The sequence below is a fragment of the Triturus cristatus genome, chromosome 12, assembly GCF_964204655.1.
Source record: "Triturus cristatus chromosome 12, aTriCri1.1, whole genome shotgun sequence".
Taxonomy (NCBI): domain Eukaryota; kingdom Metazoa; phylum Chordata; class Amphibia; order Caudata; family Salamandridae; genus Triturus; species Triturus cristatus.
In genome coordinates this window covers 760,228,731-760,241,913 of record NC_140595.1, presented here as the reverse complement: position 1 = coordinate 760,241,913, position 13,183 = coordinate 760,228,731, and the positions used below count along the sequence as shown (strand labels likewise).

General features: G+C 47.4%; 1 protein-coding gene across 1 annotated transcript in view; it reads left to right on the top strand.

Moving 5' to 3' along the window:
• The window catches only part of LOC146782738 (extracellular calcium-sensing receptor-like), a 40,637-nt gene extending 27,717 nt beyond the window's left edge, over positions 1-12,920 (top strand). The window contains exons 5-6 of the mRNA XM_085639547.1: positions 11,781-11,904; positions 12,001-12,920. Of these exons, the coding sequence (XP_085495673.1) occupies positions 11,781-11,904; positions 12,001-12,920 (1,044 nt within the window). The remainder of the gene's footprint in view (positions 1-11,780; positions 11,905-12,000) is intronic.
• The last annotated feature ends 263 nt before the right edge of the window (positions 12,921-13,183 follow it).

Sequence of the window (13,183 nt, the reverse complement as noted above, 5' to 3'; positions counted from 1 at the left end):
CAATCCCTCAGGCTGTGCCTGATTGCGTGGCAGTGTTCCACGGTGTTGAAGGCAGACTGCACCCTCCAAACTCGGGACCCCGGTGCATTTCACTGTCTGCACCAATGGTAGCTACACCCCTGACTGCAGAGGCTAACGGTACTCACGTATTAGGTGGGAGGAGGATGAAGAAGCACTGAAAACAAGTGGGAGGAAAGTAAAGAAGAACAAACAGCAGCTAAAAGAAGGCTTAAGGAGCACAGATGATGGAAGAAGGCTTAAAGAGCATGGCCTCACCACATGCAAGTGTCGGGGATGCTAGTAGACGTAAAACGACCTTTACAACGCGGTCAAAAAACTGCAGTAAACTTACATTGCTGTTTTTACAACGCAAGTTGTTACAAGGACTTGAGCTGGATGGCGCTCTAGACTAAGTAATAGTGTGATTTACTATTTCAACACCTTCCCTACTGTTACGTAGGCTGGAGTTGGAATGGTAAATCACACTATTCCTAAGTCCAGCGCCCTCCAGCGGTCGTTTTAACGACTTGCGTTGTAAAAGCAGCGATGTAATGTATCACGATCTAAATGAACGTGATGTATCATCATACATCCCTAGTAGACCCTTGGCCTTCTGCCAGTAGATGTGTCCCTTTTGTGCCAGGGTTTTTGACTCATCAATCAATGATGCTGTTGTCAGCCTGCTGCCGCTTTCCCTTTCTGCCTGAGGCCTTGTAGTCCCCACACGAGGCGAGAGAGTGGGTAAGGCCATATGAATTTGAGCTTGCAGGCTGTACGGAGCGTGCATGCGGTACCTATAACAATTATTAACATCAATAAACTGTGTTTTGTACTTTTTACATTATTAACAACGCAGTCACCTTGAAACGGGCACGCCGCTTGCCCAATTATCCTCCTTGCTGCAGCTGCCTGCCCTACACTACATCTCAGTTGCAGGTACGTCAACATGAACATAAACCAGTAACTCACTTACCCCTTAGGTGCTCCGTGCTCCCATCTATTCAACTAGGTGGGCGAATAAACTTAACAGGGAGAACAGACAACTGTGGGGGCCTGCAGTGCACGCAGTGGGCACCTTAAGAGGGTGACCCCCTAGTGCCGCTTCAGGCGCCACCCCGTGCCTTGCCTCGAGGACCCCCTCCTAAGGGAGTCCTCCCCCTCAGGTCTGGTGCTTCTTCAGTGTCATTTCTGGTGCGTGGTGGGCTGGGTACAGGTATTTATACCTGACCCCACCCACTGGCCACCCTCATTGTCCCCCGCTGGACACGATGTGTCCATACCGCTCTGAGGTGTCGTGTTGCGCCTGTGCCCCCCACATGCTTAGGAAATTTCTGTGAATCTGGCCCTTTGCCCCATCTGTGGGGTGGTGGTGCAGTTTCCCATTGTGTCAGGGTGTGAGGGGAGGCGTGTCAGTTTGCATGCAGTGACATGGAGCCCATCAGTTCTGCACTTGCCCAGCTAGTCCTCCTGGGTGTGTCAGGGGCACACGGGGCACGATCGGGGTGAACATTGGGCAGCCTGCTGTTGCTCAGGAGCGGTAGCTCTGAAGCAATGGAATTGGCAGTTGTTTGCGGCGGGGCCGGTGAATGAGCCGTCGCATGTTTTGATTTAAAACCTGCGCATGCACCAGCCCATGGGGGGAGCATGTCCACCCAGTCAGCGCTACACAAGGGTGGGCTTTAAGAGGCTCTATGGGAATTCTGGCCTCGTGGGTGCAGCTGTACTGCAGATCATGCCCGGTCTCGGAGCTTGAGGCTATCCTGGGTGCTCGGGTCCCGATGTGTGTTGTGAAGGGGGGCTGTGTATTTCCAGCGTGGATTGTGCTGGCCGTTCGATGCGCGGAGTTGGGGCCAGGTCGATGGCTACTGCCACCAGATTGTTGTGCTGTCCTGTGCCCCTGGGTTCGGGCCTCGGTGTGGGTTCCTTGGAGCATATGTGGACATTGTGACTGCGAGGAACTTGAGAGTCATTTTTTCACGTGTCAGGGGAGGGGCGAGGGCAGCGTTGGGGCAATTTCTTTAGCCTCCTGATATCAACTTGCTCGGGCGGTGAGGCTGGATGGATCTGGTGCATTTTGGAACATGAGTCAGGGGCATTATCAGTGACTCCCCCCCTCTGTTTCAGTCTTTCCATCATCTGGCTGTGGCTCCTACCTCCAGGATGAACGGGTCTAGCGGAGTGGGGTAGTTAGGCATCAGTACGTCCCCGAGCTCCTAGGCGGGCTATGTGTATGTGTGTGGGCTGCGCGGCAGCATGCCGGCAGGAGTCTGTCATGCTGTTTTGTGGCAGCCATTATCGGTCCGGTCTGTGAGATTGTGTCGTCAGGGCCAAGAGGTGCCGTCTTTGGTGCTGGAGAATCTGGTTCGAGTCTTGCATGGCTCAGCACCATCTCACCCTGTCATAGCTCAGTGGAACTAACAAAACAAGCACAAGGAGATGATGGACGGAGTGCTGAAACTTTTCAAACACTCACCCCCAGTCACAGATCTGGGTTTAATCCATCATCGTCCTATAGCTCACTTTGCCACCCCAGTTCAGGCACAGCTATATGCTAATCAGTCTTGATCCTGTGCCTCATGGGAACAGTCTAGCCCAAACTGCCAAGCCATGTCCTCCCTGGACTGGAAACAAGCATCCTAGGACCAGTTTCGGGAGGACCTGGCTTGGCCGTTCGGACTGGGGTGGTGTTATGAGCAAAAGAATGATGGATTAACCCAGATCCTTGTGACTGGGGAAGAATGTTTGCATTGTCCAGTATTCCGTCCATCAATTGTTTCTTTTGCATTTGTCACTCTAAGTGGGAAGGGTATGCCCAGACGTGGGTCCCGTGCTCACTACACCACTGGATTCAAGCTAGCCTGGCTGAAGAAGGGTGATGCCCTGAAACCGGTCCCAGGATGCTTGTTTACGGTCCAGGGAGTACCTGGCTTGGCAGTTCGGGCTCCACTGTTCCCACAAGGAACAGGGTCAAGACTGATTTGCATATCGCTGGGTCCAATCTGGGGTGGTGTGGTGAGCAAAAGAATGATGGATTTAACCCACATCCTTGTGACTGGGGGTAAATGTTTGCATTGTCCAGCATTCCGTCCATCAATTGTCTCTTTTGCATATGTCACCCTAAGTGAGAAGGGTATGGCCAGACGTGGATGACTGGATTCTAGCTAGCCTGGCTGAAGAAGGGTGATGCCCTGTAACCGGTCCTGGGATTCTTTTTCTGGTCCAGCAGGAGCAGCAGGGTTCTTTGTGATGCAGTCTCGGTTTAGGCGGTCAGCTTCGTTGCGGTGCCTGCAGGGGAGTGACTCATTCACTCCAAGGGAGATTACTTTAGGTGTCCTTGATGCCCACAGGTCTGTTGAAGATCCTGGAAGAAGCACAGAAAACGAAGAAAACTTTCAGAATAATGAGACCAGGAGCAGCAGGAACCTTCTGTGATGCATCCTCATGTCCAGGCGAAGTCCAAGTGTCCAGACGCTTGAAGAGTGACGTGGTTTCAGGCTTGTGTCTTGTCCCATGACAAATCTGAGGACACACCCGCAGGTAAGCCCTTAAATACCCTAGGAAAGGGGTTAGGACGACTCAGGGTTCCCTCCCAGAGTAAGGGCTGGAGAGAGGGGAGGATACTCCAATGTCCTTTGTCCAGTTTTGTGCCAGAACGGGAGACAAGGGCTCCCTGAACTGGCTCAAACCGGAGTATGCAAGGAGGGCATCAAATGTGCACTTCAAAGCAGTCTGGTGGCGCTGGCAAGCGCCCCCACCCCAGTCAAAAATGCTAAGTCCTGTCTGGGAGGTGGTCACACCTCCCAGGGACAGGAAACCTATTGTTCTACCTTCCCCTGCTTGAGGTCAGCTCAGCAGCAGAAGGGCAGAATCATGTCTGGGGTCTGCAGGAGCACTAGCTTGCTGGCAGACCCTGAAAGGCTGTTACCAGGAGTACAGGGGGCTTCCCGGAGGAGCCCCCAGTGCATGGCATCAAACCTCCAACACTGGTAATGGTGTTGGGGTATGATTCCAACATGTTTGATACCAAACATGCCCATATTCGACATAGCCACTATATAGTTAGCCATCACATAATGCCGGATGACCACTATATGTATTAAAATGGCTGACCGCAGCCTGGAGAATCGACTACGGGGTTTGTAGGGGTGTCCTGCTCATGCAGGGCCACCTTCACACTTATACCCATCACTCTGCCTTAAGGATTGAAAGGCCTGCCTTAGGGGGGACTTATAGGTTTTAAGTGTATTGACCTCATATATAAGAAAAATGATATGTGTCATGAGTGGTGCTAGCACCAGCTTACACAGGCAGCAATGGAAGGCCTGTAGGCACAGTTTGAGTGCTCTCTCAGGGGTGGCACAATACATGTTTCAGCCCATGGGAAACCCCTGGTGTACCTATACTAGGGAGTTATAAGGGTACACCAGTAGCCAATTGTGGATGTACAGAAGAACTTACCACAGTCAGTTTTGGGAGCAGGCACAGTGACTAGCATCCTGATTAGCAGGAAACCAGTCAGACTAGTCAAACACACCAACATCAGATAAAAAATTGGTGGTAACCATGGTAGAAGTATCCTACCTTGTCTAAAATGCACATTCAATGTGGGAGAAATCCTCTTCTGAAATGAGTGGCCCTGAAATCAAACATCAGTGTGAAATGAACTGAGAAACATCAGACCCTGACCCCGGGACCTATGCAGTCATGCTACCCTTGGATACAAATACCATGAAGAATGCATCTGGTGTACTTTGCAAGCCTCATGTTAAGTGCAACTAATTGATTGTAGCTTTCAACTTAAAAAAAGACTTGGAAGCCATCACTTTCCCACAGGGCCTTTCCCACCAAAACTTCAAAGAGGCTGTAGTTGTCTGGACTTCCTCCTTTATCCACTGAGCTTGGACTGTCCGAGCCCTGATCAAGTTTGACAGCTAATTAACAGATGCAGATTTTCTTCCCCACCCCTTCCTCCTCAGAAACTGAAAGAAGCACTATTAATTACTCATTGTGTGTAGGAAGGACTTTGCTCCCTCTGCTTAGGGCAGAGTAATTAACTTGGCCCAGCGGGAAGCCAAATGACCTGGACTCTGATCCTAAGCTGAGACAGTGAAATATAAAAATTCCAAATGGCCCATGTTATTCATATATGACCATGAGACCTGTGTAGTCAGACTGGACGCACATCTTTCAATCTAGTTTTATACCACAGAGGACTGTGTATGTGTAAGAGAAGCAAAGCTGCACTCTAAGGCAGATTTTGACTACAGTGTCACTGCAGACAAAACAATAAACCATACTGACTTTAACTATGAGTGCTCACTAATATTTTAAGGCCAATCCCAGGTCACCACCTAACCTTGCAGCATTCCTCCTGTGCCAGACTATCTGTCCGCAGTTACTGGGCTGTGCACATTCGTGTGCATACATGTTCACATGTAACCATCAAAGTGCCTCTTACCCTAGCTGTATTGCAGCAGCCTAATCATAAAAGGCAGACACTAGTGGTAAACATGCGCAGTCCATTTACCAGTTGATTTCCATGAGTGAGACACACGCAGTGATACTAACCCACAGCAAAAAGTCCAAAACTAGGTGATCAAAAAAGCAAAAAATCCAAGTGTACTAAATGGGAGCAACCCATTTTGGAACAATTACTATCCAGTGTAAAGAAATTAGCAGTTATCTTAACGGAGTCATGTATCATAAAAAAAAAACGTTCTAGAGCAGGGGTACTCACAAACTTTCTCTTGGGGGCCAAATTTACAGTGTGGTTTGTGGCCGAGGGCCGCACCTTGGGGGTGGGGTCATTGGGGGAGGGGGCGGGTCTAGAGCAACAAAAAAAAACTGTGACCATGAGGTGGAACACAGGTCCCTGCAGCGGACGCCTTCGTCCACTGAGCCACCGGACCCGGCATACACATATCTCTCTATCTCCCTCCCTCCCTCCTCCGTCTCCCTCCCTCCTCCGTCTCCCTCCGTCCTCCGTCTCCCTCCCTCTCGCTCCGTCTCCCTCCCTCTCCCTCTGTCTCCCTCCCTCTGCCTCCATCTCCCTCCCTCCTCCATCTCCCTCCCTCCTCCGTCTCCCTCCCTCTCTCCTTCTATCCGTCTCTCTCCCTCTCCGTCTCTCTCCGTCTCCCCCTCTCTGTCTCCATCTCCCCTCTGTCTCCCTCCCTCCCTGTCTCCCTCCCTGTCTTCCTCCCTCTCTCCCCCTCTCTCTCCGTCTCCCTCCCTCCCTCCCCCTCTCCCCCTCTTCCCCTCTCTCCCTCCCTCTCCGTCTCCCTCCCTCTCCCCGTCTTCCTCCCTCTCAGTCGTGGTTATCTTTTTCCTTTTACACTCATTATCCTGAAATTAGTGAGTGCTTTTGCATGAAAAGGTAAGGCCATGACTACAGGGCCCGGAAGGGACCCGTTTCAGTGCCCATTGCTTATATTCTTTCAAAACATAGGCAGTATGGTATAAAAAGACCACATTCGAAAACACACAGTCGCTGTACACATTTTGTTTTCCAATTCACCCAGCAAGCAGGTATTTCAGTACCTCCAGGCAAGGTGCACTTTCCCACACAGGGAAAACTATGTTGTTCAAAGAGAGAGGAGTTAACAAAATTATCACTTCACTGGCAAACACTGTAAAGTGGCACTAATGTGTTTAGGTGTAAATAAATCAATCTGGACATCTTGCAACCACTCTGTCTTGCTTTAATTAGTTATTTATTTTTCACATTTGGAATGTTTTATTTCTCTCCACCCGGAGGCTGCACTTGTGTCAAAGAAAGACAACGTTTCCAGCAAAAATGTTATTCTTTTTTGGATCCATTTCACAGGGGAGCAAATAAACTGACGGAGGAAAGAGAAGGTAATACCCGTTTCTTGAAGTCTCGGTTTTCACTAACTGAGGAGCGAGACAGAATGAGAGGGAAGACTGGAGGCTTAGAGGCCGTCACCCTGGCGTGCGCGCACAGTTTAATTTATGGGGACTTGGGGAGGCTGAAGAGGCACAGCTGTCTCCCTCGCTTAGAGTGAGGGGGCCCCTGGAGCGTGGGGGCCCCCCGCACCGCGGGGGCTGCGTTATGCCCCTGGCAGCTGAGGCAGCTTCCCTTCCAGGGCACACACACAGCCCCACCCGAGTACTTCACAGGTCTTTAAGAGACCATTTGCATGATAACGAGGCTTTGTTGCATTTCACCTCTTAGCGCCCCAGCAGCTCCACTCGGACTATCGCTTGAATCGCCCGGCCCCCTACAGAGCAGAGTCTGTTTGCTGACACTGTTAAAAAAAAAAAAAAAAACACCGGTACGATGTCTGCAAGGTCCGCGGGCCGCCAATAAAGGCTTGCCAGGCCGCTGGCGGCCCGCGGGCCGTACTATGAGTACCCCTGTTCTAGAGCATGGCTTTATCAATGAGGTCTGCTTGGGTTTTGAGATTTATTGACTTTAAGCACCAGATGGCCCCTTTAACATAGTCCACAGGTAATAGATTGCCTCCCAACTCTAATGGAAACGACTTTTGCTGCCAAATTAGCTGGCATGTACACTTAAATAAGAATATAAGTTTGCTACTACAAGGCAGTACAACAAAATGGGTGGTGCCATAAGGGTCCTGTAAGCAAGTGTATTTACCTGCTTTAGTACACATATTGATAAATTGGCAGCTTCACTGGTAATATGGATTATTTAAAATACATTCAATAGTTTTTTTTTGTAAAGGTTAAGTATCCTTGACATATGAGCAGTATTTATAATGCACACACCTTGCTACATAAGAACATATTTTATATTTTATAAGAACGCAGCTGTTACAGCATGTTAATACAATAATACACCTGCCCCTTACTGGGATGGATCAAAATATGAAAGATAAAAATTATGAAGCTATCCTGTCTGAGCACAAGCATACATTCTTGTCTACTAATTACACAGCACAGGACAGCTATGAGAGGCTTGTTCTCGCAGGGTAGCTGAAATTACAGGATAGTTGCATAGGCAGTAGCTTGTTGCAAGGCACCTATGAAATTACAAATGCCATGAGATGAGGGCATTTAGTTTAAGGTATCTGAACAATTATATCTATCAGTCATTAATTATAGTCAAAATGTATCACACAACAGGAGAATCCTTCAATAACCTAGGTCACAAATGCTGGGCATCTCTCTGGGGCCACTTTGTAGAAGTGAAGGGTTCTTGACATTCAAGCTTTCTATTACACCTCAAACCTCCCATGACACACTTTGTTCCTACTGAAAGCGACAAGTTCACCAGGACCGCAGATAGAGCTATAATCTATTGTTCACATGGTCTAGGTCTCCTCACCTGTTTGTCATGTATTTATGACGTTACAACGCATACATTTACACCACATGCCTTTACAACACAGTGTTTACATCGCAACATCCTTTACAACGCAGATATTTACATTGCATGCCACTACAACAAATTTTTTAAAACTACATTCACAACGAATTCCATTACATCGCATTATACCTTTACAACGCATATCATTAAAATGCATTGTTAAGGTATATGCACGGTCTAGTTGCTGTCTGACAGAAGCAGAAAGAGGAAGGTTCGGGAGAGGACGCGCTGAGGTAAGTATGGTTTTGTGGGAGTGGGGGGTAGTTTGCATGGGTTGTGGGTAGTTTTCAGGGCTGGGGGTTGGGGTAGTGTTCAGTGCTGGGGGGTCAGGAGTTTTAGGGCTCAGTGCAGGGGACAGGAAACGGGCAGTTGGGCTAGGGCGGGGGGGAGGTGTGGATAGGTTTAAGGGCGTGAGAGCTGGTTTTAAGGCTCAGGGAGGGATCTGGGGTCAGAGTAGTATTTAGGGGGCTGTTGGGTTTAGGGAAGGAGACTGAAAGGAGCAGTTTTCAGGCCGAGGGGGCAGTTGCACTGGGCCAGGGGCGAAGAGGGGGTAGATTTTAGGGGGTGGGGACTAGTTTTAGGACTCAGGGAGGGGGGCTGAGGTCAGAAGAGTGTTTGGGGGTTAGAGGGGTCGGGTTTTAAGGATCAGGATAGGGGGTTGAGGTAGTCTATAGGGCTGGGGCGGGTAGAATGGACTGCAGGAGGGCCGAATTTTAAGGCTCATGGTGGAGCAGCAGGAGTGTGATCTTTACCACACATGTCCTTTTACCAATAATGTCTTTACCACAAAATTGCGTGGTAAAGGCATGCGTGGTTAAGACTGCACGGTTCAGGCATGTGTTGTTCAGGCATGTGTTCTTCCATAACACAACCAAGGTGTTGCTTGGTGAATCTCGTCTAGGTTTTGCATCACTCTTGCTTTACCTTACTTGGCGCAAGGGTAACACAAAACTGTGAGAAACCAGAACCTGTTTGCAGAGTCCCACCACTATTTGCCCCCATTTTGACTACTAGATGCTGGTTTTCTGACAATTATTGTGCCCTGGGCTCTGCTAACCAGGCCCCGGGCTGTGCTCTGATTAAAAGTATATGGTAATTAGGTTTAATTACCGTTGTTACTGACAACCTACCTGTAAGTCCCTAGTATGTGGTGGTGCATGTAGGTTTGGAGGCCCAATAGATTTAATGCACTTAAGTGTGCACTGATGTGGTGCCTGCCGTCATTTTAAAACCCAGCCCTGCCTTGCAGGCTGCTTTTAATGTAGAATTATATGCAAATTCGACTTTGAAATTAAAGGTACTTTAAAAGCAGTAAATTGCCCTAATTGTACATATACATCACCCCTAAGATCTCCCCTAGGTGCCCCAGGGGTAGGGTGCCTTATAACTATATGCAGGGACCTTATAAAAGATGTTATATATGCCGAGTGAGGGAAAAACTACTAATTTCGTTTTTCCCTGTTGAAACGCATTGTTCAATAGCCTAACATGGAAAGACTTTAATAAATTGTAACTATCTATAGAAAGTAGCTAAAAATATAATTCATGGACTCAAAATGATAGCTGTGATAAATCCAATAACTTGCCAATGATTTATAATAATAATTACAGAAAAAAGGTTACAGAACTTTCTTTCCTGTAAGTGAAATTCCAGCCTTAAAGTTGCCCTCTCCTGATTGGCCAGCATTGCCAGGCTGGTCCAAGCTGTTTTAATGAGGTGTGAAGTGGTCTGCTAGACAGACAATGTATTTCCTGTTGGAGGAGAACTGAAACTGCAGAAACAGAAGGCTGGAAGGGTGTGGAGGGGCCAAACTGGTCTTCAAAGAGGAAATGACAGTTCGGACAGGACACTGCCTCACCCTCACATCATTCACCCACAGCCAGACAGGAGCCCTAGTAATTTCATTAGTAAAGGCGCTGGAAGGAGAGTGTTAGAGAATCTTAGCCACACCAGAGGTTTGGCTTAGCCACATTTAACTCTTCGAAAAAGACTTTATCCATTTTGCATTTTGGAAGACTAGTGCTTTCTGGGACAATACTATGCTGCACTTTAGGGGAACTGGCCATACCTGAGGGTGGCACCCTGCACCTTATTAGTTAGGGGAGCCCCCTTGCTTAATGCTCAGGGACAGTGGATAGCTCAGCAACTCAGATCTACTGCCTGAAACTACAAGGAGAAGAAAGACGGTTCTGTGGGAACCCTGATCTGCACCCAATGAACTGCATTTTGAAAGACTGCACCTGCTGCACAATCTGGTACTTCAGCCTTAAGGACTTTTCGGAGTCCACCTGCATCATTTCCACCAAGAAGTCCCCAGCCAGGACTTTGCCCAGTGGACTTTTAATGATTTGTCCAAGTGTATTGTGGGAATTGTAGTCCCACATTTACAAGGTCCATCTCAAAGCTTCTAGACCCCTGGATTGGTAGTGTGTACACTTTGAACCCTCAATAAGACCTTCTGGAAGAAGTTCCAGACGTTTGGAGTAACTTTTGTTTAAAAAAGCAGGTGCATTGTGGGAGTTGTAGTTCCAGGCCCCTAGAGGCAACCCAGAGCATCTGAAAGCTTGGCTGGTGCTATGGACCACCTTCCTACATCAAAAAACAATTCCGTGAGTAATTCCCAGTCCAAAACGACCTTTTTTAGCCCTTTGAGTGCTAGTTTTACTTTTAATCTTCAGACATTCATATCTCTGTTTCCCTCCATTGAATATTTCATATTTTTATAAATTGGTGTTGGATTTGTATTGTGTGTGTGTCTCACTTATTTAATGTATTGGTGTTTTTACAAGCTTTACACACTTGTCTCCGAAGTTAAGCCTGCCTGCTCATTGCCAGCTACCAAGTGTGGAGCAAGGAAATATTTTGAGATCTTGACTGAACCTTTTATTGTGTTTGTGGCCCTATTATTAGTGGCAGGGCCCTACTTATTTCTAATAATAAACCACTTTCCAACAAAAACGTTGATAAATATGCCCCTACATGAACCTCAGATATTAAAAACAACCAGAGGTTGTGCCCCACTGTTCAATCGTTGACTGATGGTGGTTATTACATTATTTAGGTTTCGTAAGAAAGTTTGTGTTTTAATTAACTTGTTTACTGTAAAGTATTGCATGAGTGAGAGTCATATGCTATTGAAAAAATGAATTCATTGATCAGAAAATCCACTTTGCACTGTATAGTCTGTGAGATAAATACAGTAATTCCATCATATACATGTGTGCTCTAATATTCTGCTCTATATGAGAATAATAGCACATATGCATTGATGACATAACTACAGTACATACTATCTATATAGCATGTACTGTAGGTAATGCCAGACAGTAGGTGCTCACAGTTCTGGTGACAGTATCTATGGTTGCTCAAGCATTACACCAGGATTTGTTCTGTTCAGTGATTCCTTGCAATTACCTGTATTCATTCCAGGCTCCAGTCTCTGTGTGCAGCCCCAGCTGTCCTTCTGGCTTCAGAAAAGTTGCTAGAGAAGGGGAACCTCTCTGCTGCTTCCTGTGTGTAAAATGTCGCCAAGGGGAGATTTCCAACCAAACTGGTGAGTTCCTTACCATGACTGGTGTGCTTGAAAAGGGTTTTCAGATAAAAAAAATATCTACATGTGTATAACTTACATATCTATTATCTATTGTAGATTCCATTGAGTGCTTGAAGTGCCGTTGGGATCAATGGCCCAACGAGAAGCAAGACCACTGCATCCCTAAACTCACCGAGTTCCTCTACTATAAGGAGCCCTTAGGAGCCATGCTGGCAATAACTAGCATCTTCTCTTCCACGGTACCAATTGCAATCTTTGGACTATTCCTGCACTACAGAAAGACCCCCATCGTCAAAGCCAATAATAGTTCAATCAGCTACCTCCTGCTTCTATCTCTAGCCTTGTGCTACCTCTGCTCACTTGCCTTCATCAGTTACCCCACACTTGAGAAGTGCCTTCTCCGACAAGCTGCATTTGGAATCATTTTTGCGTTTTCTATCGCATGCGTCTTAGCAAAAACCATCACGGTTGTCATTGCCTTCAATGCCATAAAGCCCAGCAGTGACTTAAGGCAATGGGTTGGTCCTCAGCTGTCTTATACTCTCATTGGTGTCTGCACACTCATTCAGGTTATTCTCTGTCTCTCTTGGCTAAATACCTCACCTCCTTTCCCACAATATAACATTCTCTCTAGGCCAGGAGTGTTAATACTGGAATGCAATGAGGGGTCTCTCATTTCTTTCTGGTGCATGCTGGGATACCTTGCCTTTTTGGCAGCAACAAGTTTTGTAGTTGCTTTCACAGCCAGAAAACTCCCTGATATCTTTAATGAAGCTCAGTTCATCACCTTCAGCATGCTCGGGTTCCTCAGTGTCTGGCTGTCATTTATTCCAGCCTATCTCAGCACCAAGGGCAAGTACATGGTGGCCATGGAGATCTTTGCCATTTTGTCTTCGAGTTCTTCCTTGGTTTCCTGTATATTTTTACCCAAATGTTACATCATTGTGTTTAGATCTGAGATAAACACGAAGGAGTCCCTGATGGGTAAAGGGACTGGACAAAAAAGGAAAGCATAATAGCAGGAACTTGTAGACATTGACCATCTTGTTTTTCTTATAGATTAACTAGTAGGTGATGAAATAACACTAAAACCCTCGTCCTGAGTGACCAACAAATACCAGGGTCAGGCGCGAATGGTGTTCGGGCCTGATATTGTTGCCCAGAGGGTTGTGATAACACCACACGCCCAGGTGTGCAGTTCACTAAGTATCTCCATGGCCACAGTTCGCTAGGTATCTCCAGGGCCACAGTTCGCTAGGTATCTCCATGGCCACAGTTC